Source organism: Passer domesticus, chromosome 3 (genome assembly GCF_036417665.1).
Source record: "Passer domesticus isolate bPasDom1 chromosome 3, bPasDom1.hap1, whole genome shotgun sequence".
NCBI lineage: Eukaryota > Metazoa > Chordata > Aves > Passeriformes > Passeridae > Passer > Passer domesticus.
In genome coordinates, this window is record NC_087476.1 from 68,272,540 (window position 1) to 68,299,253 (window position 26,714).

Consider the following 26,714-nt stretch of genomic DNA (forward strand, 5'->3'; position numbering starts at 1 on the left):
TTTAGATACAAGCTCTAGGAAAAGGGAAGCTTCAGGTTTTATAACCCAGTTTAGGGAACACAAGAAGGTGAGAGAGTAAATGCCAACAGCACAACTGTATTTAAATTAATTCCTTGTGAAGAAAGGATCAAAAAGGGTCTTTGAGAAACACAAATGTGGGAGAGGAGAGGGACTGCACTTTCAGGAGGGTACCTGGAGTAGATGTAGCCCCAAACATGAAGCCGTTTAATTGAAGCAAAGGTTGCCGCAGTCCTCCACCCCTGAGGAGTGAAGCAATTCATATTGAGCCTGGTCAGCCCCCTGCAGCCTCCTGTGGTCCCACACAAGGAAAGTGCAAGAGCAGGGACACAGCAGAGGGCTGAGCTGGGGCAGGGGCAGAGGTGCTGCTGAGACTGCTCCTTCCAGGAGAGCTGCCAGGGCAGAGCAGCTCTGGGCTGGGGATGCCCTCACCACATTCACATGCTATCTATGGCAAGTGAGAAGGAGCCTATGGTTTTCTACAGATTGGTGAATCTGTAGAACCTGAGAGGTGGGAAGCACATTATTCCTCAAGAAGAATTTCTCATGAACATTTCTCATACATAGTGTGCAAGACAAAATCCTTGCAATTTAGAGCATACCTAGGTTGCTCAGAAACAAAAGATGCATCTCTAACCAAGTCACGAGTGTAAACAACTGAAAAAGTCAAGTCCCAGCATATAAAGAAATCTCTTTCAGGTGTGAGCTAAAGCCCTTCTGCCACAGGCAGGTGGATGGAGGCAGAATTAATTTCTGAAATGCTCCCATGGGATTTGACAGGCTAAAGTACCATCAATCCTAAAGTCTGCAGAAACAACAGACTTTTTTTTGGGAAGCCAAATAAGTGAAATATTGATCATGCATCAATATTTCAAACAAAACTTCCATCCTATTTATTGAGATTTCAAGTGAAGTTTAGACATAATTTATTGAAGGAATTCAAACTCATTTATTGTGAAGCCTTAGTCACAGGATCTTAGTCGACATCTTTCAGCCTTGTCTCATTTTTTATGCTGCTGTCACTCCCACTCCTCTTCCTTCTCTAGATCAACAATATTGTAGAGGGATAATCAGGTCATTTGAAAAGGCCTTAATTTTTACTGAGAGCTGACAAAACCCTTTCAAGTCTATCAAAAAAGTAGAAAACACTGATATTTGAAAATGAAAAGCTTTCAAAAAGAAAAAAAAAGTCCTCAAGGAAAAATAAAACCTTTATTCTCCTGAAGACCTCAGAGGACAAAATCCTTTAAATCCATTAATATTTTGGCAACAGTTTGCAGTTATTAAAATCAAGCTTGACTACTAAAATAACACTGAGTATAAAGACACTACACAGGGTTCAATAACTTTGCTCAATTATGTGCTACTTAGTTCAAAATGATGCCCTCAAAGAAAGGAAAACCCAAACCCACAACTTCCCTCAAAAACATATAGAATTTCCCCCTAAAAATCCCAGCCTTCCAAGACATGTAAAGAGGCAGTAGCGCAGAGCTCTTTCTTTGGCTTTCTCTGACACCTCTCCCTTGGGTCAGGATTTCAGAGCGGTCTCCAAAACAGATGCAGAATAAAACAGATGATACAAATTGCGGATCTTTGTGTTTACATGAAAATATTTAAGTTATCCAGGATGGGGGGAGCCCCTTGCTCTCTGAAGGCCACGATGCTTTAAATGTGCAAGCACTGCTGAGCTTTGGTACTTTAGACAATGCAGGCTCTGCTGGCAGCACTGCTGGGGAAAACCCAACAATTGTGCTTCAGACCTCTGCTGGGACACTCTTTGGGAGCAGGAAGAATGTGTCCTCTTCAAGTAAAAGATTTCCCTCAACCTGCATTGAAAAGATAGTTTTTTCATTCACCTACAGTGAGCACCAAAGGCTGCAGACTGAACATAGCAGAAAACTCCTGAGTGAAGATGATGTTTCCCTTTCTCCTCCATGAGAGATGTGCTACAGATCCCACCTCCCTCCTCAGCATGGTCTGGTGGTTCTTTTAGGGAAAGTCCCACACACTGTCATGGCTTTTTAGGTGCCATTTCCCATATACTGTAGGAGGTGCTAGGTGTACATCTTTAACTCTCCTAAGAAGGTATAGCAGCCAAAAATGCAATTTTTCAACAGTCAGTGCCGTGCAGAGAATAGCTGGTTAAGTCTTGACATGTTTTGGGCTTATGGTCTTGCCAAAAGATAATAAAAGAGCCTGAATTCAAAGTCAAAAGCAACTATTTTATATAATTTTAACTTTCAGGCAGGAAATATTTTTTATACATATATTTGATATATTGTATTTAGTGGAATCATAAAACATGCAACATTATTTGATTATTATGGCCTTTCAAATTATACAATGATTATAAAATAGTTGGTCAGACAATAATTTGGTCCTGATAATTACATCTTTTCCACCCCTGTGATTGAAACTAAAAATAGAGAATTAACTATGTATGATCTATAAATTAGTTACTATCAAAAACAGGTATTTGGAAAATATACATATGGATTTAAATCAGTTCAGCTGTAACTGAAAGAACACCAGTAGATACAGTTTTGAGGGTTTTAAGATTAATTGTAGCATCTGGAACATATTAAATATATTTTGATAAATCATGAGATTAGGGAATTTTAAACTTTCTTATTACAGACAATATATAAGTTCATGAGCTAAGTTTTGGCTTCCTCTTCGTCCATATAAAGCAATACATTTCAGTTTTGGTGAAATAAGCTTATTATAAACATAGGTATTACCTGAGAAACTTACTATAGATTAGTATCTTTATTGCATATACTCACTTATATGCCATGAACATTCTAGGCAAAGGAAAATATGAACTTTCCATGCTAGGTGAAATGGATTATTTTAAAAAATTGAAAATTTGGGATTGCAGATTGCAATGTTAATTCCTTACCCTTCACACTTTAAGGAGCCTTCCTCCCACCAAAACAAAAAAAAGGCAACAATATTAAACTAATGATCATAAATAAGAGTAGTAAGAGACGATACTAATTGTAAGCTCTGCACTGATTACAAAACCAAATAAAACCAAATAAATAAAGAAGGACTATTGCAAACAGCTCATGGAACATCCCATAAAGCAATTTCAATATGTTTGCCATTCCATTCAAAATCTAGGAAAATATAACTTCTTGTTTTGAAACACTTTCTGATGGTGAGTTCACCAGGCACATCACATATTTTCTTTTTAATATTTCTATGATTGAATCAAGACCATATTATTTTGAATGATATCAAAGGAATGGGAACATGCAGGATTCTTACACATGTGCATCCAGCAAAATAATGAAGTACCAGCCCCATCCTGCAGGAGTATGTTTTGAACACTGTGTTCATGCCAGTGCTTTGCTGACACTCACTACTGACATCCGAGTCTGCCTGGTGGTGTTTCTTATCCCAGAGCTGTTTTCTGCCTCCTGATGCTTTCTAGCTAAAATAACAGAATAACTTAGATGTGTTTATATAATACGAGCACACAGTAAGCCCTAACAAACAAAATCAAACAACCAAAAATAAAAAATGTACTCCAAAAGCAATATTTAGGTCAAGCTTAACTTTCATCAAAGTTCAGAAAAACAATAGTGTAGTTTTTGGGTTTTTTAAGTTTTAAAATGTTGTAATTTTATATGAATACATATGGGTTATTGAATTTTTAATTTGTAATTTGAGATGGAAGAGCAGGAAAGATCAGTAGAAAGAAGATTATTTTACATATCAGTTTTGTTTTGAGACGATAGTTTTCCTTTATTTGCACCCAGGAAGAAATATACAAGTGTTTTATTCCCATTTAATGAGAGTAAAAGTAGTAAAGTGTTCCTTCTGAAATGGAATTTGTAAAGCAAGAAGTTATTTGGTATCAACAAAGGCAGAAGACAGGCTGTCTGATGACACATATGAAAAATGTGAATCTAGAGGTGTGTTTGAGAATCTTTAAAAAACCTCAAAAATCTCAAAGAAAAAAAATAAAAGGCCAAATAAATCCAATATAGATCCTCTTCTAATTTGAGAAGGCCCATGCAGGAGCTCTCCTGAAGCCAAGGTCAGCATGTATTTTATTAATAAATTCTGCATATATTGTATCATAAGATTATGAGGGGAATTCACAAAGAATTTGCCCATTTGACTGTTGTAAAGAACTGCATTTATCACAAAGGCAGAGCTGCTTCAAAGGGCACTAAGTGATGATATAAAGTTGCAACTTTTGTACCGGGTACCAAACTGCAGTTCCTCATGAGCCAGAGAGAAAAGCAACCAGCATGCACATACAGATCAAAGAACAGGAAAAGAAATGTCTCTGGAGGTGTGTAAGATGACAGAGCAACTTCCTGCTGCAACACAGTTCTGAATTGTGTCAGTGGGAGAACTGTTTCTGCCATTGCTGATTAGCTGGGGAAATCTAACCTCTGAAGCTTGAAAACTCCAGAAGAGCCATATTTTATTCAGTCTGGGCTTCCTGCTGAAACAACTCAGACAGACTTTCTGTACAGACACGACAACATAGCTCACCTTTTGTAGTTCAAGGTAGAAGACACTAAATAAAAATGCATTCTGGGTGTGCTCAGAATGTAGATGTATTGTATGAAAAAATAAATATGAAGTTTTAGTACACTCCCTGGTATTGGCTTTTCAGTGCCAAAGACAGTCTAAGAGAAGCCTGAAAATATTCCCATGCATTGACACATCGCAGAGTAATCGGCATAATTCAAAATCAAATGTGGCTAATGTTAGCAGGATTTGCAGAGCACACTGATTTAAATTCAAAGGAATCCAGTGTATTACCATACTAAAGACCCTTAAGGGATGTTTATTCATCTTGCACCTGCTTTTAAGCATAGCTATAAAGTTTGATATTAAGAAAGAAATGCAGAAGTATTTTATTATCATTTTCAGTTCTAATGCCTAAACTGTCTGATTCCATTTGGTTAAAAATCCATTGGTGTGATGGTGAGTGCACAAGCCTCTTAAAATCAATGCAAACACCCTTGCTGATGGTCCATTTCACATTCCCTGTTCAAGTAGAACTCTGGAAGCTTTAACAGTTCCATAGGCATCGAGGCTTGAGTATGATGATGTGAAGGTTAATGACGCCTGCAGTGACGTGAGGCCCAAGGTCAGTTAACACACTGACTGCACAGCCTGTCTGAGAACTTTGGTAGATATGGATGTAGGCTGCTGACTTGAACTGAACACTAATTATCCCAGATCCAGCAATTCTAAGTGAGCTGTGAGGTGTTTATATGAGGCACATTATCTCGAGTGATTACACTAGCTATAGCCACCAGTTTATCAGAGTCTGGTGGAAAAATACTCCATGTCCTATTTTGAAAACAGACCAATATACATTTTGCAGGGTCTTTCACAATGCCACCGTGTTCTTTTCACCTTGCTAACTTAAAGCTAAGAAGGAAAACCCAGTAATTAAAATTTTAAATTTACCTTTGAGATGTAATACACATAAGACAAAATATCCCTAAACTGCTAGTGTTACGTAGCAGTTTAATTTTATCAGAACATAATTTGCAGATTTTTTAAAAACAGCTTTTGTATGTTGGATAATAATGTCATGCACTTGAAAATACCAGGTTAATGGTTGGACTTGATGATCTTAAAAGCCTTTTCCAAACTAAACAATTCTCTGATCCTATATAATTATTTTTTAAATCCTCTGGTTCCCTTTACCTTGTAAGTACCAATGGTGTAGACCAAGAAGTTTAGCAAAATGGAACCAACTAATCTCTAAATCATGATAAGACCTAAGGATTTCCTGCTGTTTGGTTTTAGTAAACTGTCTTCTATTCACATCTTTTGTACGTGGTACTTTCATACTATCACTGTAGACACAGATGCATGGTGAAGATTTTTTGCAATATACAGTGCAGAAAGCAAAAAAGCTATTTGGGAGCTGTAAAACTGAGAAATGTCAATTATATGGATAAAAGTTGATTGTGAAAAGCCTGTATAAGAGACCGGAATTTTTATCAGAGTAAAAGTTTTCTTTTCTGCTCTTTGCTAGGCTGAGAGCCCGGCCTTGTTATTATCCCTTTGAAAATATTTATCTCTAAGACAGCACTGCAGCCCAATATTACAAGTATAGAGACTTACTTTCTTTTAAAAGAAAAACCTTACCAGCTTCACTTATTTCATAGTCCTCATTATGATGTCTCTAAAAGTCAGGAACACCTGTAGCTGATTTTTTTTAGGTGTATGGTCATGTCAATAAACAAGTTGCACTCATTCCTACAATTCTTTCAGTTTATTCACTGAACAATGCTGACTGTAATCATCATAACAGTTACTATTTTCTGAGAGGGGCAGCCACTTGTTTCCAGTGCTGCCACCAAGGATCTCACAATTGCTTTTATTCCTCCAAGGAGCTCTGTACAAAGAGCACCACAGGGAATTATTGATTACATGAACTCTGCTAGGAAAAGACTAAAACCAATACTAAGTACCAGAGATTCAAACAAGACCTTGAAAATATAAGTTGGCTTTAGGCACTTGGTAGCTCTGCAGTACCAGTAGATGCTGCCCCTTATTCTTCTCCTTCCAGATTTGACAATGCTGCAGGACTTGATGTCCCTCTCGAGATGTGTTTGCATGTGGCAAAAGGGGAGAACTACTTTTCCCTCAATGAAAGATGGCAAAAAAGTATTCAGAGGCAGAACTGCAGTAAAATTATAACGGCAGCCAGTTTTGCCAGTTTCTTTACAGATAAAAATTCACAGTTTACTCTTACAAAATGTTACAGATTAGTGTAACTTTTACTTATTTTATGGATTTTAAAGAAAAAAAACCACAAAATTTATAACTGTTTCTTGAAATAATTAATAATATTTCAACAGGAAATAGAACTTCACTACAGAGAATTGAACACAAAAGAACTATTAATAAGGAGAACAAAATATGCAATGCTGGTTCAAACTAGTAGGCACCAAACTGGGCCTTTTTCACTTTGGTAAAACCTCCCTAGATATCTGCAAACTATGCTACTCCAGTTTGCAGCAAGGTATCATTTATTTTCCTCAATGGCTTGTAGAGTCTAGATATTAAGACATTTTTTGAGTTTCACAAAAATCTCACAAGAGATCTAACCAAAGTAATTATGCTTTCATCTGAAATCTCAAGCAGAGGCACCACAAACCAAGCTTTGTATTGGAAATTGGCCTATAAAGTAAATCTGCTCCTAGCAACAGATATCAATGCTGTCCCATATTTTTTCTTCCTATTCTTTCCCACTCATGGCTATTGCCACTCAAATTTGAAAATGCCATTCACTAACAAATTACAATAAAAGCAGTGGAACACAGGCATAAGAAAAAATTGAATACTGGCAGCAAACCAAAGAGATAGTCAAAGATATCAAAAGGATATGGCAGAGAAGTGAAACTTCTTTTTCCCTGAGGGGATACATCACTGCCATTATAAATCAAGGACTTCTTTATGCTTGCCTGTTTATACTAACTGTCCCAGCTGCCCACCACATGGAGACCTATTTCCCACTAAAGTTTTCCTCACTGCATATATTTCAGTATAGGCCCTCAAAAGTATTAAAGCAGCAAATTCCTGAAAAGGTTGGTGACAGACAGGAGAGCCCAAGGCAATCATGTTCATGTGGGCTAAGAAGAAATGTAAATGCTCATTGCTTAGAGACAAAAAGTAGACGGGGTAGCAGGTACTAGGTTTGAGGAGAAAACCAACTCTGTGTGAGGAATTTTTTTTTCCTGGTGTAAAATATGCATCAAACCTAGAACTTATGATCCAGTTTTCTTAATTTATGCAAAACCAGGAAGAGATTACATTGTCCATAGTATGAGATCATAGATGTTTTCAGCACCTGCTTATGCTACATAAGGAGAAATCAAGACAGTTCCCCACCTTCTTCCATACTCATCCAAAGTCAGTCCACCTTTGGATCAGTCCTTGGCTCAGCTACTTTGATTCCATGCTGCCATAATGTAGTATTTAGGGAAAAGAATGTCCCAGTCAGGAATCAGAAAGTCTACAGACATCACTTAACTGTTATCTAAACCAGATTTAAATCACACATGAAATTAATCTGTAACAAAAAGTATGTGTGATAGGCTAATCTAAACACTGGTATAACTAGTTTAAACTGTGGTTAAACAGAGATATGGTCTTCTGGAACATGTCCTCTTGTTCCTGAAATAGTTCTGGATGCATAGAAAAATACAGAATCTGACTTTCCAAATAGCTCTATGCATATTATAAAGAAAAAAAGTCTGCAAGAAAAAGAGTCAGAGGCACACATCTTCACAATCACATGGATTAGAACATTAGAAAAACAATGTTTAAAGTATTACAGTATTAAAACCCATCCACTATTTTTACTTTTTTTAACCCTATCTCACATAGACAATAAAAATTATGATATGTTACTGTATATGAGATTTAAAAAAAATAAAGCTGGGTCTTTGTTTGGGAATAAGAGAACAATGATTTAATTAACTGTATTTCTCTGTGGCTGACAGAACTGAAAAGATGGAAAATAAGGCTGAAAACATGGGCCACACCAGGATATAAAGATTGCTTATAGCAGGACACAGATACAGTGTCTCATTTGAGAAGGTTTTGATTTGTAATGAGCACATTACAAATGCATAAAAAATAATTCATTAAGCATGCCTGCAGTAATGTGATAAAAGAAAAAAAGTAGGAACAGGAATAGAAAATTAAGAAATGCTAAAATACTAAGACTTTGAAATGCAGACAGTGTTTTTCTCTAGAGTAACAGGAAGAGCTGTGCTTTACATGGACAAAAACTTATCTTCTGCCCTTATCTGAAATTTTTTGGAGAAAAATGAAGGTCGTGGTCTCAAAACCTTGCCAGTCAGGAGGATGTGCCACATTATATATGTGCAATAACTTTGGTCTATGAGGAAAACCTGAAAAGGGATCACACAGGCAGTTTTTAGATACTGTTTCATTCTCAATGGATGTGAAGCCAGAATTAGCATTTTTCTTATTTAAAAGGTTGCTCCAACAGAAACAAAAGGATAGAACTGATATACATGGAAAATATCCCTTGTTTAATACTTTGTTTTTTAGAAATATTATGTATCTTCATCTCATCAAAGGTTAAAATCTAGTTGAAGATGGGCTCCTAATGCCTGAGTGAGTGGCAACATCATTTATAGTATATTAGAGATTTTTCCTAGACATGTAAGAATTCTTGACTAAGGTGGAGGTTTCTGATCCCTCTCCATGCGTGAAAATCAAGCAATTTTCTCCTTTATTCAAAGTGTGTCCCTCCCGAATGCTTTTAAGCAGAAAATGACCTCAGTGAGAGATTTCTATTTGCTTACCATTTTCCTGAAGCTCTTCCAAAGCTTCCAGTGTGATAAATTTACTTGTCTCTGTTCAGACTGACTAGGAGGTGACAAAGAGCATGGTAGAAGCTTTGTTTTTGAAGGAAAGCAATTTACTGGGGAAATGTCACGCAAAATAAAAATAAGATTTCACTGCTACATGACGTAATTGTGACAAGAATACTGATTTATATTTTCATCTGCACAACAAAAATGTCACAAACACTAATGGCAGTATCACTTAATGGACAGGTCCCTAAATGTGATTACATTTTGGCAATGCATCTTTCAGGCTGATCCATCTGGGAGTAATGTCTCAAGCTGTCCTCTAGAGACTTGGGCTTTTTACAAACATGTGACTTTGTTGGCAAAATAGAAATTTCTATGGAGATACTGATTACATGGAAATTAGAGTAAATTTTCCTAGAAATTAACCAGAACATGAGGAATGAATTCCCACAGAAACAAAATACAAGCACATTCTTGCCTCAACACTTTTTATTGTATTTATCAGTGTGACTGCTTCAGGTAACACCTTCCACAATGGAACACAATACCACGTGTGTTTCTTTCCATATGTGATAACTAATAAATCTGCATCCAAAATATATTACAATACTGCTGTGAGGAGGACAGCATTAAAATAGATGGAGAACAGCACCTAGGAAACAATCACTATGTCTTGTATAAAGCAAGAAGTGCTTTGCGTTTCCAAACTCTATTACTTATTAGATAAAAGCATGTATTTTGCTCCAAATTTTAAAAAGTTTCTAAAAACCCCTGGATTAAGAGGCTTGAGTTATGTTCTACTGTTTTACAGTTTCAGTCTTTATAATATAAAATAGTTTATTTAAAAAAAAAATCATACCTTTGGAATTACCAGTCCTGACTGTAGACAGTGGGAAGGACCCTGAATACAGTATTGCTACTGCAGATTTTTTCTAGGGGCTTTTGAAGACCATTACGCTAGAATTCACTTTTCAACTATTAAAACGGAATCATGAAATCATAGTGACATTAAACAGCTGTACTTCTGTGCAATTTTTGTGCTACAGCAACCTTATCCCTTGTGTTACTTGTCAGCTTGCTCTATGTCACGCTTTGAACAGAATATGCACACAGCATGTTGATTTTGTAGAATTTTTTTTCCTTGCAATGATCTGTGTTAATTCTTTAACCTCTTCTAAAATCATACTGAAGCTTAGACTATACCCACTCCAGCTCACGTGTTACAGCCCTCTGTGGAGGGCTGAGCATAGCAACAGATACAGACATCTGCACCTGTGAATAAATAAGAGAGTGAGGTGCTTGCTGTCAGACAATGATGTTCTCAAGTCCATGCTATCAAGATCCCATCAGAGCTGGCAGCCTCCAACAGTCTATCCATGCTTCCTATCCAGCACTATCAGAAGTTGCAGATTAAAGTCCCCTGTGCTGTTTGGAGATTAGCAGTATCATAGAAATGTTGTGCTTCCTTGATCTAGTACATTTGGGAGAGACACATATAAGCCCATTCAGTCACTGCCAGCCAAGATGCACATGCTTTTCCAAGAGATGTGTTTGCATGTATACAAAGATTGATTTGGTTTGGGACTTCTTTCTGATGAAAAACAGGTACAGTGGACTATCCCCACCACCCCACTTTCTATACATCTGCACAGAGATGGGAAATTAAATAATGCACAGTTTTTCCCAATGCAATACTGTTGCTGCTGGTCTCAGCTCCCTGTAAATGGAGCAGAAAAATCCTGGGTTCCTGTCCCTTCCACTAGCACAAAGCTCAGAATTCATGTGCTTCTCCTCACTGACCCAATCCTCACTCACAACTGAGTTTGATATTTTGGGTCAGAAAACTGTCAAAAACATATAGTTTCTCTCAAAAAATAAATCATGTTAAAAATTTAACTTTCCTAGATACTTTCAGGATGAAAAAAAAATAGAATTTTAAAATAAAAAATACTGATGAAAAAACATTTGATATATCTGATTAGCTTCAATTTTAAAAATCAGCTTTTGATGATGAAAAAGAAATATTAAAATGTGCTATTACATTGAATCATACATTAAATAGGTAAAAAAGGAATCCCTTTTGCTTAATCTTCAGGGAACTTTGTACATCTGATATAAAAGAAATATATTTCCTTACATTTTGGGATCTTTATACCACAATCTGATCTAGAAAATAAAGCCAAATAAATATATTATTTGTTCACGTGAAAATTGTCCTCAATGAAAAAGGACTGACAAAGAAGAAACCAACCAAGAGTAGTTTGTGTTTGTCTCAAACACCTGATTCTTGATCTTCTAGTTCCCCACACTGAAATAATGGAAGTTCCTCACTACCTCATGGAGATACATTCAGTTTGCACCCAAGTATTTAAAGCAATGATTTAGAGGGATTTTTAGCCATAGAAAGTAGCTTTGAGATCTAATCACTAATGTAGAAAAACCTGGACTCCCTGGAAGCTGAGGCTCAAATTCTGGCTGGCTCATCTCAACCTTTCTTCTTTCAAAAGTAGATTAAATTCCGTGTAGCTTAGCATACAGGGGTCCTCCACAGGACTTTAAAAAGGTGAAGTCCTATCTCCTCTAACTGTTGTTAAATATAACATAGTTTCCCTTTTTTCAACCCTTAGAAATGAATCCTAGCAAGTGGAAATAATTTTTCTAAATACATTTCTCTTTTACAGATGGCTCCCTACCTCCTTGTCTTGAAGGTCTGCAGCTTTTTTTCTCTGATTCTTTATTTCAGTATAACAGGCCCTCTTCTATATAATTGTTCTATTCCATGGGCAGCATTAGTGGAATCAGGGCCCAAAAGAATACAAACATTTCTTCCCAGTTTAAGATGTGCTCTTTTAATTTCTTTAAATTGCAGAAAGCTCATCAGACACACTGAAAACATTGAAAAAAAAATTAAAACTATCTTTATAAAGAGGAAGAAACCTCAGCAAATACCAAAATAACTATTGACCATCTCATACAAATCCCTATGTGTAGTGAGAAACAGTCTGAGGAAATTAATGACAGTGGTTATTACAGCTTAAGCTGAAATAGAAACAGTTCTTAGAGCTAAAACTGTTGGTACATATTACGAGAATCAGTGATTCTACATGTGTGCAGTAGGGACCTAATTTAAGCATTTAATGACAACTAATGTGTTATACAACCTCATAAATTTTGGTAGATACTTGGTACAGTTTGTCCCAAAGGCTTCTTCAACAATTACAAAGAACCGAAAAATTGCTAATAGAACCTGTGAATATGCAAAATATCTTGGCAAGAGAGAAAGTGGGATTTGTGGATTCCTAATCTTTAGGTTTTGATTTTTTCCCCAATTAAATAATAAGAGTAAAAAGAAAATAAAATTATCAGCGCTTTAAATCTTTCTTAATCCTGACTGGGGTTTAGGCATGTAATCAAATAATCACCAAAAGAAAGATGCCTAAGGAAAACAGATAATAATGATTGGTCGACTTCGTCTGCTCTTCGGAAAAAAGGAATCCTAGGAGTAGATGCATGGGATGAAATTAAAACTGCAGTTCATCAAAGAGGCATTGGCTTAGACAAATAAAACCAGAAACTTGAGAGTCTATATCCTCCCCCCAAGAAGCTGTAGGGAATACTTTGGTATGCAATGCAACATATTTTTCTGTTGAGAGAGAAACAAAACAATACAGTATATCACAGCCAATCTTGGTGTTCCCACATGAAATACCTTTTGTTTCTTTCCTCAGGGTCCTACCAGTACACCTAGCTCTTATTAACCATGCAATGTCTGCTAATATTTCAGAAGTAAGAAGATACACTTGTAAAATTATTCAGAGCAACACAGCCTGAAGGTCTGGCTCAATGCTTTTGAAGATGCACATTTTTACAAGTGTTACTGACAAATTTCGTGTTAAAAATTTGCTTCTCAAGCTTTGTTTAACAAGTTGTTCAAGCTGGTAAATGCCAGCCAATAAGCAGCCCAGTGCACATTTGTCAGCCCTCTCAAGCCTCCAGCTGTTCAAATCCCTTTGTACAATCCCACTCGGGCTGCAAGAATCTTAGATTAAGTGGTTCCTAAATTGCACCTCAAAATCAGACAGCAGGCTGAAGTTCTCTCTTGCAAACTGTGCTGCCTGCAGCTCTGCCACCCAGAGATTGCAAAGGAACAGTCCACAATCACAGATAAGACTTTGAGACCCTGGACATCAGAAGAATGATGTAAAAGTCACAGAGCAGTGGAAAAATCTGAGAAACACAGAAGTGTTAGGGTTGGAAGGGATCTCTGGAGATCATCTAGTTCATGCCACTACCATGGCAGGGTCATCCAGAGGAGGTTATACAGGAATGCATCCAGGCTGGTTTTGAATGTCTCCAGAGGGGACACTCCACAACTTCCCTGGGAGGTTCTGTGCTGTGCCACCTTCAGTGTAAAGGAGGTCAAACTATGAGGCAAATGCTAAAACGTCGAAAAACTGAAACAAATCTTGAAAATGCTTTGGCAGACTACCATTAACAAATAAAAGCAGAGGGTATTTGAGTTACCAAGTCTGACTTCTTGCCACCTTGCCACAGAATGCCCTGCTCTCCATTGAAAAAGTTCTCTATTGATCTTTCCCAAGTGCTGCAAAACCTTGTCTTGGGCATATTCTGGGCCACTGTGTGACAACACAAATTTGTTGTGCTGCTCTTGAAAATATTTTTCACTTCACTTTAGACAAATCAAATAAGATCAGCATCAAAGCAAAACCACAATTCTTTTAACTAATTAAATTAATAATTTGATTAATTTTGAGAAAGGTTTCTGGTTCAAGAATCATCACACATCAACAATTTTACACCTAGAACACAATCATTCCTAAGTTCTGCTCCTTAGTGTCAGTCTGTCAACACAAGCAACCTGTTTACACAAATTAATACCAGGTATGGAATATCCACAACTAAAAAAATGTAGAGGCATGCTATTAATTTCTTCTTTTCTATCAGTTACTAGGGTAAGACTTGCAAAGTTCTCCAACAAAGTTGTTACAGTGAATGACAGTCTAAGTCTTTGCTCACACACCGTGTACCAGTGCATGTCTAAGTCAGTGTACCTGCTTAATTTGTTCTCGAACAATGAGCTTCAGTCACAGCCACCTATTCAAAATCCTCACTAAAAAGGTATTTTAAAATATTTTGAACATGTAGAATCTTCTTTGGCTTATTTGGTTTTATTTTCCTATGCAAAGTTAGCTTTAAATCAGTATAGGGACAGACGTTGAGAGTCACTATACCTTAGGGTATGACCATTTTTGCAAGAGGGTCCCAATGACATTCCGGCATTTTTTTAGAAGGTGTGTACTGGCATGAAAGCATAAGCTTTGTAATCCCCGAGCACCAGACAAATCAACAATGACCATCTTGCCAGAGTCAACTGTGGATCTTGCTAGATCTCATGCAAAAATGACATGCCCAGGAATGGAGTATAGATCTCAGTTTTATAATGGTGTCTACAACAGAAAAAAGATTGAAAAATCCAAGAGAAACAGTACAAATGCAGCCTCTTTGTCTGGACCATTTTCTTTCTTCCTGCATTCTGTGTTTCAAAGCAACATTGGTTATCGACTGCAGCTGGACTGACACCTCCAGTGTGATATCTGCTAATATTTATATTTTGATAGCAGCCACTAACACATGACACACAATGCACAAAACACGTGGGATAAAAAAGAAAACAACAGAGAAACAGCTAGCCTCTATATAAATGTACTATGTTCTACATTGCATCTTTACACATTTAGGTTACTTAATGCACCCTGAAGTATTTTTTACTTTAATGCTGCAGTATTCCATCTTCAATTGCTCACCACAGTGTTCAAAATGATAAAAAAAAATATGATTTGAGGGGATATTTCAAGACAGTGCTATAAAATCATGAGAGGCAGTATGAAAAGCACAAATAGGAGATGAGAGAAGTCATTCAGAAAAATGTAACTAGAAAATCAGACCAGCAGGGTGTTGTCGTACATACAGAAGATTGAAAATATTTTGTTACAAAACTTTTGAAAATTTTGGAATTAACATATTTTCCTTTCCACATTAATCTTCCATTTGAAGGATGACTTTAATTTACAGTGAAATAACAGATTCAGTGGACTAATAACTTTGTTTGCCTATTACTTGCATTCTGAATAAATTTTCTAATAGTCCATCTACTGCCTTGCTGTCATTCAGAGCATGGATTGGTGGTTGGGTGGCAGTGTGTATGAAGACAGAGTTCACAGTTAAGTGCTCAACTAGTCAAGTGAATAAATTTGCAAATTCCAAAAAAATTCCTTCCTTTAAGAAGTTTCTTTTTAAAGGAATTCCACAGCTCCTCACTGGTTTGGCTATGCACCTCTATGACAACAATATAAATATTTCAGGGAAATCCCAAGGTTACATCATTATGACTGTAAGTTCCTCCCTAACTCCTTGCACACGAAGGTTTGCAAGGAGAACTTGACTGTCACCTTGTGCACCATGGGTCTGGAGAGGGGCAGGCAGTGCAAGGGGAATACAGCTGCAATGAGAGCTGGGAGAAAGGGTCTGCTGCCCTCCCATGCCATGTCTCCAATGTTTGCTATCAACCTGAATTTCTCCAAGGACCTTTGTTCCTTTGTTATAATCAAGCAATCAGCCCTTAGAGTATGGCCTGAACCATCTTAGACTGTTGAGTTTTTTTGAGATTCAAGCATACATATACCTACAGAAATATGGACCTCATTGCACAAAAGTTTCCAATTTTTAATAAGGATCTACCTTTTTATTCAGCCTACCACAAACCATGCCAAGCAGAGAGCTAAACTAAATATGTGGTGATATATACATCTTAAAAGCATCTTAAAATTATTAAAATAATAAAAATACGCATTTGCGAAAAATTATTAAAATTATTATCTATTTACTTTAAAGTTGGTCAAAAGGGATAAGAGAAAAGAAAAGGGAAAAAATATGGCGAGGTTTAATTACCTAATGAAAATTATTTTTTTATATCTTTCATAAACTCAGAGAACAATATGTTGGAAGGGACCTTTAAAAGTCATCTAATCCAAGAAGCCCTGAAATCAGCACACACATCTTTCATTTACTGAGAGTCTTATCCAGTCTGGTCTTGATGACCGACTTTTAGGGATGTGTCATGCACAGCTTCTCCGGGCAATGTGTTCCAGTGTTTCACTACCCTCATCATAAAAAAAAAAAAAAGAAAAAAAAAAATCTTCCTTATATCTAGTCTGAATCTACCCATTTTCAGTTTAAAACCATTAAACCTTGTCCTGTCTCAAGGCCCTGATAAAAAGTCGATCCCCATCCTTCTGGTAGGTCCTTATAAGTAATGAAAGTCTGCAATAAAGTTTCCCTAGATTTTTCTCCAGGCTGAACAAACCCAAATTTTTCAGCTTTTCTACAGGGGAAAGGAACTCCAGCCCTGATTATTTTCAGGTTCATGTCTTCCCTGTACTGAGGTCTGCACAACTGGACACAACACTCCAGGTGGGGCTTCACCGGAGTGAAGGAGAGGAGCAAAATCCCCTCCCTTGCCCCGCTGGTCATGCTGCTTTGAATGCACCCCAGGATATGGTTGGCTCCCTGGGATGCAAGAGCACATTGCTGGGGCATATCCAGCTTTTTATCCACCACTTTACCCAATGTTGGAGAACATTAAAAAATAATACAGAAAAAACTCCCATTTACCCCAATGCAGTAACTTTGGTATTTCATTGGTGTTTATTACCTGCATTGTTTAACCACCTGGCAACCATTTACAGTAGGAAGAAAAGCTACTATTGAATTGCAAACAAATAGTATTGGAGGGAAAATAATCTGTAAAGCAGAAAGGAAAAAGAAATATTTCCTTAGTATACACAACAAAACTGTAGTCTTATTTAAATGTTAATGAAAAAGCTTAGAAATTTACCGGAGAATTTTTTTGTTTAGATTTTTGTGACTAAGTCTCTCTACTTTTTTCATAAAAGTTTTTTTCATAAAACTTAAGTTCTGATTCAAAAGAAAACATGTCTAAACTTTGATATTTTGTACTACCTTTTTTCTACTTGACACTCTCAGGTCAACAAAGTTTTTATTCAATCCAGCATTAGTTTCAATTACTATTGCTTTTTGAAAGCACTTAAAAAATAAAATTATAAATTAGGGAAAAATATGTGCATGGCCTCTTTTTATATACTTCAATAGTCTTAATATCTAGCTGTAAACATTTATTTTCCTATGTAAAAATAGTTCTAATAATTTGAAATTAAGTGCTATGAAACAAAAAGCATATTTTAGACTTAAATAGGGATTAATTTGAAGTTAATAGCTTTTTTAAAGTTGACTCTAAGGTGGAAATAAGTGTCATGTATGGGATTGGCCTGTTTTTATTATACAACCCGCTTCAGCTCCTGTAAGCTTATATGTGCTTAAACTATCTCTACAGAAAGCCATACTGCAAAGCCGTCAATATTAGAAAGCTTGGCAGCACAGATTTACTGCCCTCCTTGCCCTTAGGAATGACAGCCTGATTTGGTTCTGCCTGTAAAGTCTCATCACAGGGTGAAAAAGGAAGGCAGAATAAATCACTCTTACAATTAGATAGCTCACTAAGCTTTTCCAATAGTTTCCTCTCCTAGAAGACATATTATCTTCATATCCTATCACACTCCCTTGCCTGCAAGTTATCTTTATGGAGTAGGGAGACTAATGGATTCTGTTCCTTGTGTTGCAGTCCCTGCTCAACAGTTACCCCTGCAAGCACCCTGGGAAGAGCAAGCAGCACAGTTTGGATCAGCAGACTAAAATGTTCCTACAGAACAAAGCTTCACCCCCTCCATTGTTTTGATACAAAACTTCAGGCTGAGCCGAGAGAGTCAGTTCCAGTAGGAGTTTGATAAAGCTGAACATGCGTGACACAGCGATGGTAATCTACTATCACAGCCTGGTGCTCAGAGCGTTAGTCACCCGTAATAAAGCACTGAGAAATGAAGGAAGACAGGCAAATAAAACCAGTGATCTACGGAACACAAGGGCTTGGAACACAAGATGGGAAAAAATTGCTCCTGTTGCAATGACAATACTTTTAATTATATATAGTCAATGAAAAATAAACTATTAGAGAGCGAATAAAATACTTGCAATTAATGGAAGTAATGTAATGTTCAAACTTAAATGAAGTATTTTTCTCTTGGGGGTTTTGCTGTACTATTTTATTTAGCTTAATGTAATTTAAATTATAAACAGAATGGTTTTGTAAGCCCCTAGAGAAATGTACTTTATTTATAATGTATTTCCTTTGAAGTGGTTATGGAAATCATGCTCTTCCTGAAGCCTGTATTTCACATACCACCTACAGCTGCAAGCTAGTCAGCCCTCACAATTTAAATGTGACCTGTCTGGTGAAGTGCATTAAAAAAAACCTGAGATTTTTCTTAAATGCCAGAGGAAATAAAGATTTGTAATTCTGCCAACTAATAGTCTTCCTTTCAAAAAAGGTTATTGAAAGATCTTTGTTGATAAAAGTTATGTTTTTTCAGAGAGACTAGAACTCAGACATAGTCACTTCACTTGAGTTTTTAATGCACGTAATGAAAGAATAATTGTTTATACTATACCCTAGAGAGAGTTTCAGATGGGAAAAATTATATTTTGTATACTTAAGTTTAAACACATAAATATTTCCATCTTTCATTGAAATAAAAAATCCTTAAAAATTTAATTCTAGTACAAAGCAGACTTTCTTTAAGGAGGAAAATTACAATCACTTAGTGTCACCTTTTATCCTCCAAGTAATTAAAGTTATCTATTTACACATAAATAATCAGCTATGAATGAATAAATGGAACCCCATTCTATGTGCTTTCCTCACCATCAATAGCTACAGCATCAAATTGGTGAAATAACAACACACAAAGAGGAAATTGTTTCTAGAAAATTAATTTTGGCCATTATTCATCTTTATAAAGCATAATAGTACCTTACCCTCATGGATGAGCATCTAGCTTAACACGCCAGCACAGACACAAAGTCTGAGCTGTGATGTTTCTCCTGAAATAACATCATTCTAAGTCACTTCAAAGGAAATAGACAATTAAACACTGCAACTGCTTACAGCATGATTGCATGACAGACACAGTCACAGATTCCACGTGCTTTGAAATGACCCTTCCTTTTGTCAAATCTACTCTTCTGCTCTAAACCACTACCAAAGTCGATAAATAAATAAACAAACAGAGAAATAAATTAAAATACAATTTTTCATTCGTATTGGATTAAGAGCTTGAATAATTTTTCAACGGGTAACATAGAGGAGCAAATGTTTTGTTGTAACTACTCTATAAAACAGACATCAGTGATCTGGTGTTCTGATTGAGTTGGTAGATTTATCAATATCACAAAGTTTCAGGCAGATATTTAAATCCATTAAAATATTTACAATCAAATTTATGAACAAATATGAATTAATCTTTATTGTTGCAGTAATGAGTGACGCAGACACCCCACGCAGGTGCAAAAGAGTACTCTTTATTGCCAAAACCCTGGCCTTTTGAAGCAGTTAGCAGCTTATCAGTTTACACAGTTTGAAGGTACAACAAGTCCAAGTGAGCCAGCCACCATACAGCACATCTCTCACTCCTCCTATTCCAGCTGAGTCCATCTCTCTGTACTCCTATTCCAGCTGAGTCACTCTCCCACAGCTCCCTTCTACTTAGCCTAAGTAACAGGCTGGAGCCAGGGCTCAAGGCCTTCCCTTCATAAAGCCTTACCTACCGGTAACATTTTAAAATATGGGTTTTTTAAAATAATCTTTCTCCATACACTACTGTACAAACCTTTTAAGAATGAACATAAACACGAGAGCAACCAGTCCTGTGGCTCAGGTCAGGATGGTTTGTCGTATTGGGAGGGTGATATAATGGGTCTCTCTCTTTTTCCCTTCTCTCATGGAAATGTATGTTTGTTCTCTCTTTGTGTAGCTTCTCAATCTAAAATAAAAATCACCCCAAAGAGAATTCATGTTTCCATCTTTGTTTGGAGAAGACCTGGATCAGCCTTGAACAGGCAGCAGGACTTCCTGCTGGATCAGGTTGAGTCACCTGAGGAAAGACTCCTTTGGAAATCCCCCTGGATGAGAATTGTGCGGTTTGGTGTTTGCTTCCACTTTCCCAGACCCTGCTGTTCTTAGATCAGACATTATCCATGAACTTGTATCCATGTAACTTTCATTGTATGAAAGTTACACCAATTGTGTTACAAATTGCACAATTGCTCTAAGTTGTTTTAAAGATCCAAGATGTACCACAACCTTTGCAAAGATCTGTTCTCTGCTGAAAGCTACTCAAGCACAAGTACTACTTGCATTACATGACAAATGCACATCATAGTGACCATCATCCTTGTATTTGAGGCAAGATTTTAAGATTCTGGCAGCCCAGTCTAGCTAACGTACCTTTGCCAAGCAAGATAATACAGTTCCTCTTGATGAATGCAACATGTTCAGCACAACTGATAAATTCTGTTTACTGCTCTGCACACATATGAGTAATTACTTTATTATTTATTTTAGATATGATCCCTTAAGATGTAGCATGACAGAACTGCGTAAATCTAAACCAAACCATTAGATTTATTTGCATTAATGGCTTTGTTGCCATTAATTTATTATCAAGAAAAAACCCAAACAACAGATATCAATCCCTGGATTTTCTGAAAATGGATTATATGGTTTGGTGCTTTAACCCTTCTTTTTTGGCTCACTGTTTCCACATGGTCACATCAGAGTCTAATTGATAAATATTACATGCCTGCACAGGAAGAGAGATGTGGACAGTAACAAAATGTACAGAAGTTAACTATATGAGTTTAAATACTTTATTACTTTCCTTTCAGACTAAATTGAGCACGGTTCCAGTTTCTTTCAGGTATCCTGAAATTTGGCATCAATTATAAAATTTTCTGCAATGGAACAGCTGTGCCACTGACACCTAAAAAGAAGACATTCTCTCATTCTCCTCAGACTTGATACCCTCTCCAGCACAATAAAGGTCTTTTGGGATTGCTTCCCTACCCATCAGTTACAACTGGGAAAGACTTTGGATACTCAAAACAGAAAATATGAATCTCTTTTTTCCATTCTGGAGATAGTAAGACATTTATGAATTATGATCACTTCAATTTAATTTTAACCACCAAACAGGAAAAATACGTTTTCAGTATTTATTAATAGAAATACTGCCATCCTAGGAAAAGAAAAGAAAAGAAATAAGGAATCCCAAACCACAACCTTTCGCATTTTGCAAAATACCTGAAAAACATCTAATGAAATCTGGAATGTGCTCAACACAACATGAAAGGCAGCTGGGTATGTAACAGCATGCAATATACCTTATCATCATTTCAGGATAAAAAAAGCAGGTATAAACATTGTTACAGGATTAATTTGAGGCACCTGTTGTAAAACTGAAGCCGTAAAAAATTCAGCCAGCACATTCAGCTTTACTGAGATGACTTGAAAACCTTCTGCAGACAGAAGTGAGTGACTGAAATCTCAAGATGTTCCAGAAACAACCACAATCAACTTTCAATGTCACAGTTCCAAAAGAGAATGTGAAGAGAGCTGTTTGTTATGTGCAGAGACTGTGCCAGCATGTGTAAATACAGGCCATCTAAACCACTCTACACACCCAAGTTTACAGCTAATTCCATAAAATTAGAAATGCAAACCAGGGTAGAGCTTTTACGGTGTAAGGAATGTAAAAGAAATACCAATTATAATGTAGACATAAACCCTGCAGCTTACCAATTCATGTGAATTATCTTGAGTGCCACTGCAACTGAGACATAAAACAGCATAGCATACAAGGGACAAAGCATCAAGAGACAATAAATGCTGGCAATTTAATCAGAACAATTTAGTCCTTTGCCTAGGTCTGCTAGCTCAGAGGGAGGTGACTTGTTGAAACTAAATGCAACTAGCACATCAAAACAAAAAGGAAAAATACACTTTTCAAGAAAGTGAATATAAATCACTGGATTCACAGCTCTTCTATAGCAAAACTGAATTATTCATGCATGTAAACCTGTTCAGCCTAGCTCTTACCTGGCAAGCTTTTATTCTGGTAGCTGTGTGGCTGTAGTAAAAAGAAGCTCAAGGTTTACTAGCTGCTCCAGAACTCATTCAATTTCTCTGCTGGGTTTGTGCCTAAGCTGAAATTTTCTCCACTGCAGCTGCTACTAAAATTACCCTACAGGAATGATGGGCATCACCTGTTGCCAGCACCTGCAAGTACTTAAAACAGATGTAGCAAGAATACCAAATACATTGTGACATACGGCACAATCTATTTTTGTGCTTCTGTTGACAATAAAACTCATCAAAAAGTTGTAGGGTCTTAATGACATTAGAGTCCATAAATTCCAAAAGACCCTGACTCCACAATGTGAGCACTGTTGCCAAAACCCAGATATTTTCCAATATGCTGAATACTTTTACAGATACAGTGTGGATATAAATAGGGTTTATTGAATTTTACCTACATGGTCCAGTGAGGATCATCAGAGCAGCTAGTTGGATCAGACACTGTAATTCTGTGAACTCCTCTTTTGGAAACAAAACTGGTACTGTGTCAGCATGTAGGCTGTGAACAAAGCAAAAGATGGAACAATTATTAAAGTACATTTTAGAAAGATGGGGAAAGCACAGTCATATAAGCTAAAAGGCCTAATTTGGAGCAAGACAAGACAAAATTTTATAATATTTTTTATTGCCAAATAATACTGTTTTGTTTTTTTTGGTGGTGGTGGTGGTGGTTTTTTTGTTTGTTTTTTGTTTTGTTTTGGTTTGGCTTTTTTCGCCCAATCTGAGATACCTATTGGAAATAGAACAACTCAAGCACAAATTTATCACACATTTTATCACACAAAGATCTGGAGCAGTGGTAATAACATGGTACTGACAGGCCTTTGCACTGCTCACTCCTATCTCCAATGCGCTATGCAGGATCACAGTATTTTCAGATCATTTTTTTTTCCAAATCTGGTAACCAAACTGGAGTGAAAATAACACTTTCTCCAATATAATGCAGTCATAGAATCATAGACTATGAGGTTGGATCTTTCTTGGCAAAAGCACAATCTTGACAAGATAGCACAGCAAACTTTCCAGCTGAATCTTATAAGTCATCAGTGCTGGGGGATCCACCACTTTCCTGGGGATCTTATTATTTTAAGGCTGCAGCTGCATCAGCAAGCAAACTTGTGTAGCTTGTGTCTGAAAACGGACACCTCTAGCACAGAGGAATAATGAGCCCATTCAGACCAAGAAGCAGGTCACACCAAAGGAAGCATTAAGAACTGGGGTCTACTTTTCTTCCCCAAATTATACACTCTTTCAAGCTAACCACTTTTAGAATATTGGTCTGGAATGTAATTTTTCATGTAAAAAATGTAACAGAGGAATCAAAAATCCTAATAATTAAAACCTAAACAAAACATTTTCCTCTGCAGAAGTTGTAAATTTCTGAATTCAGAAGTGTAGGAGAAAGATTGACTGACTGTCATGTTCCATTTCATTACATATAATTAGGGACAAGTATAACCATGTGCCATTATTATCCCATTTATTGCCTGCCATTGCAGCCTAAGGCTTCCAGACTCCTTTGAATAACTTAAACATAAAAGAGTGAATCTAATCAAGATGTTTCCGTTTTTCTTAGTGTCTAAGCCTTTACCAGAATGCCAAGGGATTTTATTCCCAGGTGTTATAGAAAGGAGGCCACAGACCAAAGAGTGAATATATTTGCTATGCTGCATGTTCAGTTACTCAGGAAAAAAAGCCCAAAACACCACCAAAACTCAACAGCAACAATTAGGGTGAGGTTACTAACAAAGCTGATACTATATTGCAGTTAATTTTCAGAAGGGAAAAAGAATACACATTTACTACCCTTGTATATTGCTGCAGGTAACACTTGTAACACACTTGTAACCCAGCGCTTGTAACACAGCTCTGATATGCCTTTAATGATGAAGGTTTCCCCATCCCCTGGTAAAACACTCTCCTGGCAGACAGCTGTTCCCTCCACTAACCCTGTACTGTCAAGAAGTGCAATGAGTCAGCGTGGAAGCCAATCTGAACACTCCCTTAAACCAAATGAACACAAGAGGGGCTGTATTTGAATGAATGAACAGAAAGGAAACAAATCAGATTAAATAAGTCCAGAACTTGTATCATTTGCCTTACTAGGAGTGCAAAGCAATTCTTAGCTGGACATGTCAGTGTGGCAGCCCCTTCATAACAGCAGGCTTTGAGAAGGACCCTCAAGTCCAGGGTCTATCAGATGAGAGACTATCACTCCAAACCCACTTCCTGAAACATTTCTTTCCCTAGGCACTTCTTGGCTTAGCCATTTCACCACTAAAATGCTCTGTTCCCACCACTGCTCCCAGGCTGACCACGCACAGAGAGGGCAGCACAAGGCAGCATGTCTGCACCGAGGGTCACGGGGCAAAGGCAAAACTCCCAGAGAGAGTCAAAGAGCAGCCAGGGAGATCACGTGCATCATCAACCCCCTCCCACCGGAAAGGGTTTTCACTCTGTAAAGCTCTGAAAGGATCTCATAGAGCCTTTGGTGCTATAGCTCGATCATTTGACTCAGGGAGGATGGTTCCAGACTTCTCAAGACAGCAGTTCTGATTTTAGTTCTTCATTCCAGCAATGCAGCAATAATAATTAACTCACGTAGTAAAACTCCAATTTGCACAGCATGTACCAAATTTTGTTTAATTGAGGTCCCTAGAGGTCCTTAGTGGAATGTTTCCAGTGTCAACAATGGGAAACAACAATGTGAATTGCTCTTAAAAAAAATGTTTAAAAATTAATTGATTTTTTTTTTTTATTCAGAAAATACAAAGGTTGAAAAAGACTTCTCATTTACACTATCAGTGCAGAAAAATAATTTTAAAAACTGCTACGTGATGAAAGTCAGTTTTAAATAACTTGCAAACTTTTAAGACTGCAAAACAATTGAAAAAAGAAGCGTTTTTTCTGGTTTGTTGAGTCTCCTTTTAGTTGAGGAAATTAAGTTTCTGGCAATTAAAATCTGAATTTTGATAATTCCCCTCTCATCAATTCATTATGCTTTTAGTTAGCAAAAAAATAATTTATTATTAAGTTAGCTTCTCAAGCTATTTTCAGTTTTTTAAAAAAAATCTTCCCAATAATTTTCTACTATATTTTCGTTTTATGCCATTACTACCAAGATTCCATTTTTACCCTCCTAATAATGCAGGTTGTGACTCAGAGCTTTGGAATTCATTGCCTTAATTTACAATAAACTAAGTGTCCTCAAATAAGCTTTTGCTGTTTGTATATTCAGCTACAAAGTTAATACACTCTACTCTTTATTAACAGTGACCAAGGCCTGTTGACAATCCAGCTTGTGCAGAACATCCAGTTGAGCAATCCTGCTAACAAACCCCCCCAAAGCCCCATGCCAGCTATCAGCATGAAGTTTGGACTTATTTAAGCCATCATCAGCCACCTCTAACCTCATTTTACTATGTCTGTGCTAGAAAATTTAATTTGAGGGGTGCTTCTAGGCAGTGGCACCCAAAAACTCTGCCCTAAAACTGTGAGTAGGGTTTTAGCGAGGGTGTGGTCTGGGAGGCAGCACTGCCAAGGAATTTGGGGTAAGTTCTGCACACATGGGCACGCTATGAAGAGGAGAGGACTGAAATTTGTGGCAACACCAATACATCTGGGATTTCAATACCAAAAAAACCCAAAAACTGTGGTCAGGTAAGGCAGGAACCTGGTGTTCCAGGTACAGAACTGAAAATTGCATTTTATGATTTGTACAATTCTTTTCCTATATTCATGAGAATCCATACTTAAAACAAGATGAGACTCTGCGCTGCCTTCAGCTTTTTATATATCTTTTATGTGTCTTTGATAAAATTTCACTTGCGACTAGAATGTCAGAAAGGTCTCTAAATAAGAGAAATTCTTTTGTTGAAAGCAACGAGAGTCAATTTGCATGCATTGAATCTACATTGAGAAAATTAGTTCCTGTGTTTCACCAAGTAGGTTCCTCTCTATGAAAAATAACATTCACAGATTGGTAAAACTTTATACATAATAAGGTAAGTATTTCACATGAGTGTGTATCAAGAGAGCTAAAGGTGATCTTATGTGTTGCTGTCTTTTAAATGAATTATGTTCAATTTTTGCCTCGTTGTGAGGACACGAAAAGGTCTCAAAAAGTTGAGCTAGTTACATATTTTTATTTTCTTGCTGAAATAACGTATTAAAAATCAACACTTTTACACATCACATTTTTTACAACCTCAAAAATGCCTACAGTG

The 26,714-nt window shown here is 36.9% G+C and overlaps 1 protein-coding gene across 8 annotated transcripts in view; it reads right to left on the minus strand.

Moving 5' to 3' along the window:
• CHRM3 (cholinergic receptor muscarinic 3) overlaps positions 1–26,714 on the minus strand; it is a 272,242-nt gene that overhangs the window by 110,350 nt on the left and 135,178 nt on the right. For 3 of the 8 annotated variants that reach the window (XM_064413737.1, XM_064413738.1, XM_064413736.1), the window contains one exon: positions 22,883–22,987. The exons of 1 other annotated variant lie outside the window; for it this stretch is intronic. In XM_064413737.1, the coding sequence (XP_064269807.1) occupies positions 22,883–22,987 (105 nt within the window). Of the gene's footprint in view, positions 1–22,449; positions 22,793–22,882; positions 22,988–26,714 lie in introns of those variants that run through there. 4 more of the 8 variants (XM_064413741.1, XM_064413739.1, XM_064413742.1 and 1 more) reach the window with 2 other exon arrangements.